The sequence below is a fragment of the Sinocyclocheilus anshuiensis genome, unplaced genomic scaffold, assembly GCF_001515605.1.
Source record: "Sinocyclocheilus anshuiensis isolate Anshui unplaced genomic scaffold, SAMN03320099.WGS_v1.1 scaffold241, whole genome shotgun sequence".
Lineage (NCBI taxonomy): Eukaryota > Metazoa > Chordata > Actinopteri > Cypriniformes > Cyprinidae > Sinocyclocheilus > Sinocyclocheilus anshuiensis.
The window spans coordinates 395,399-399,339 of NW_015540865.1; the positions used below are offsets into that span (position 1 = coordinate 395,399).

A 3,941-nucleotide genomic window follows, 5' to 3' on the forward strand; every position below is an offset into this window, starting at 1 on the left:
CAAATAAATTAATAAATTATAAAATAATATTCTAAAAATATATAATAAATCTGTAGTTTGTCAAACAGCTGATTGCCAAGTTTAGTAATTAATAAATCCATAGAATTCCATTAGTGTGGGATCTTTGGATCGCATTGCACGTGTATTGAGCATCATGCCTCGTCTCTGGTGTTTCAGGTGATTTACGAGCTGCCGACAGCCAATCAGTGGTGTTTCGATGTGCAGTGGTGTCCTCGTAACCCCGCCCTCCTGTCAGCCGCATCGTTTGACGGACGGATCAGTGTGTACTCTGTGATGGGAGGGCAGCAGCAGCATAGCACGGTGGACCAGGTGAGATTATGGGAACATTTAACCTGTTTTTCTATGAGGAATGATGATCACATGATCTCTCTCTCTGTTCTTAGATCTCGGCTTCGTTTGACACCAGCGACCCGTTTGGAACCGGTCAGACTCTTCCTCCTCTGCAGGTTCCTCAGCCCTCAGTCGAAACCACCATCATCCCTCCGCTAAAAAAGCCACCCAAGTGGGAACGGAGGCCTGTCGGCGCGTCCTTCGCTGTGAGTATTTTAGGGATGTCGAGACGTCTGTTATTTTAAAGGTAACATATCATGAAATCTGACTTTTCCAGGTTTTAAGTGCTATAATCAGGTCCCCGGTGCATCTAACTACAAAGGAAACGTGAAAAAGATTAACCCAGTAACTTTGTTTTGCGAAGCCTTTTTCTGCAAGCGTCTGAGAAAACGAGTTCGTCTGATTTCGCTCCCTTGGTGACGTGGCAAAGGGATCTCATTATAATATTACCGCCCCTTAATCTGTAAGTTTCCACCCACGGCGCCATGGAGCAGCAGCTCATTTGCATTTAAAGAGACAGGAACGAAAAAAACGCGTGTTTCTGCTTCCACTCAAAATAGGCATTTTTAAAATGATATAATAAATGATCTGTGGAGTATTTTGAGCTGAAACTTCACAGACACATTCTGGGGACACCTGAGACTTATATTACATATTGTAAAAAGGGGCATAATGTGTCTCCTTTAAGATGTTGCTGTGAGTCTGCGCTCGCTTCTGTCTCCTCCAGTTCGGAGGGAAGCTGGTGATGTTTGAGAGCCCTAAAGTGGCGCCTCAGCAGCAGCCAATCCCGCGACAGGTGCATGTGAGTCAGGTGACCACAGAGACGGAGTTCCTCCAGCGTTCAGCCGAGCTGCAGGCCACTCTACAATCCGGATCCTTTAGCAGCTACTGCCACGGCAAGATCAGGAGCGCCCCGTCTGACGCCGAGCAGGACATATGGAGGTTCCTCATGGTACAAACTTTCACATTTACACACAACTTCTTCTGTGAAACACACAAGAGCCGGCTTCATTCAGTCTCATAGTTAACAGAGTCTTGAATCGCTTCAGTGCACTACGTTCCATTACTGTTTCTCCAGGTCTTAAAACGTCTTAATTCGTCGTATGAAGGCTGAAGAAGCTTTTAAATCAGAGCCAGAAGTCATGGCAATAAATGTTGCATGCACTGCGATACATGAATATCGTGTATCTGTTTTTGTTTTTTAATATAAGTATCTTAAATCAGGTTGCATTTACTTGAGATGCAAAATGTGTGAAAAATAGATGATCAATTTCAGAGACTTTTTATAATGTTGGGTAGGACTGCACGATTTGAAATCTATTTGTGATTTTTGGGATAAAAATTATTTTAAAATGTGATTTAAAAAACACTTGTATAAGAATTCTACTACTAATATTAGTAACAACAACAACAATAATATTTAAAATAATAACTATAATGCTAATAAAAATTTAATTAAATTCTTAAAATATTATTAAATAATAATTATTGTTGTAGTATTCATTTTCTTGTCATTATTAGCCTTTTTTATTTGAATAATAATAATAATTATTATTGTTAGTTATTTTAATATTATTATTATTATTAAAATACTATTAAATTATTGATGTTGCTCTTGCTGTTATTAGTATTGTTATTTTTCTTTTTATTATTAGTCTTATTTATTATGAGTAGTTATTATGATTATTATTAATAATGTCATTATTATTAGTGTCAGTATTCTTTTTACTATTATTATTAATATTGGGGAAGTGGAATGGCTGTATTTAGTGTATTTAGGATTTTAAAATGTGACTTAAAAAACGTGTTTATAGCGCTTATAGGGCCGATATGTTATTATTATTATTATTATTATTATTATTAATTAATATAATAATTATTATTATTGCTAAATAAAATAACAAAATAAATAATACTTTTGTAATAATTCACTGTAAAATAAAAAATCACGTTTTTTAAGAAAAAAAATTTATTATATTTTAGATTACAACTGTAACATTATAACTGCCTTAATTTCTTGATTTTGTCGCTAAACCATCAAACTTTTATTTATTTGATGAAAACCGCAGGAAGCCCTTAAAGCTTCTCTGTCGTTAATAACTGCTTCTAGTCTTATAGGATTGCTATATTGCGATTTCTGTTTTATTTCAGATTCTAGAGAGTTCATGCATTCCCAGGGAATCGAACCCATAACCTTGGTGTTGCAAGCGCCATACTTTACTGTTTGAGAGACGGGATTAGAGAATATAGATAATCTTAAAGCTATCATATTCATACTAAAAGCCACAGAACGTCACATTTATGCTCTGAGAACTGATGCACACATCACTTTCAATCAGTCGTTGTTCTGCGGTGTTTCTAACAGGTGAATTTTGAGGATGAGGCGCGTGTGAAGTTTCTGCGGCTACTGGGCTTCAGTAAAGACGAGCTGCAGAGGAAGGTATCGCATCACAATACACGATACATTCGGGGAGAGCGGGGTAAACTGAGCCACTTCTGAGACATTTGTTCTAAATCCGTGACAAATTATGCCATTCTGAGTGGCATAATGCCGTTTATCCACTGACACATCTTACCCCACCTCATTAAAATCATTGGAATAATGCTTTTTGGAATGCAATAAAGGAATAATGTGACCTGGAGATATTACACTGACTCCCATAATGACCAAAAAGCAAGTCTTCTGATGATGCTTTGTGAGAAAATCAGACGCAAACGTGTTTGTTTTTGAGTGAAGCTCTAATTCTAACCTCGAATTCCTGCAGATCTCAGCGTGTTTGGGGAGGAAGCTTCATCCGAACGGTTTAGACGTGAATGATCTGGCTGAGAAGATGCAGACGCTTTCTGATCAGGTGTGTATTAGGCTTGCCATGATAGACGGTGCTGACGTTGTTAAGCCGCAACACCGGTTACGTCACTTGCCCACCGCGGCACCGACCCCCACCGTCGCCACCGTCGTTTTATAGTAATAAAAATCATTTAGTTCAGTAAAAGAACAGACACTACAATTAAAAACTGAACGCGGCTGCTCAATGCAGCGTGCCGAACGACAGTCGGTGAGGCGAGACTGACGAGAAGAGTGAGGCGAGACAGACGAGACGATCGCGGATGATTTAGTTTCGAAACGAGTTGCAAAAGCGCTTGTTTGGCAATATTTGGGATTTTGAAAAGCCTGTTGACTTTTGCCGTTTATCTAAGGTGATTTTGGACGTTTTTTTAAACATTCGTTTCTTATTTAATTGGTTCCACAGTGTTTGCTGATTTTTACTTTATTTAAACTTTGTGTCATTTATTTATTTTATTTGACATCAAGGTGTATGCCGTGCCTCCAAGATTTCTTACTCGTTTTGCTAATAAACGTTCTACTTTCTTATTTATTTGGTTATATATTATACATGTTTACTTATTTCCAGTTTTGTATACCTATTTAAACTTTATGTAAGTTATTTGTTATTTTATATTAGGCATAGCCTGCCCTATAGCATGGTGTACTTTTAATAGTTTTGTTAATAAAAGTTCTATGTTTTATATATAGGCTAACGTGAGTTTGACGTTGTATTTTGTTGTTGCATTCAAGCAATTTACGCCGA

The 3,941-nt window shown here is 37.5% G+C and overlaps 1 protein-coding gene across 1 annotated transcript in view; it reads left to right on the top strand.

The window, feature by feature from the left end:
- Positions 1–3,941, top strand: part of LOC107688052 (protein transport protein Sec31A-like) — a 35,307-nt gene that overhangs the window by 10,252 nt on the left and 21,114 nt on the right. The window contains exons 10-14 of the mRNA XM_016485594.1: positions 178–330; positions 405–557; positions 1,079–1,303; positions 2,717–2,791; positions 3,117–3,203. Coding sequence (XP_016341080.1) covers positions 178–330; positions 405–557; positions 1,079–1,303; positions 2,717–2,791; positions 3,117–3,203 — 693 coding nt within the window. The remainder of the gene's footprint in view (positions 1–177; positions 331–404; positions 558–1,078; positions 1,304–2,716; positions 2,792–3,116; positions 3,204–3,941) is intronic.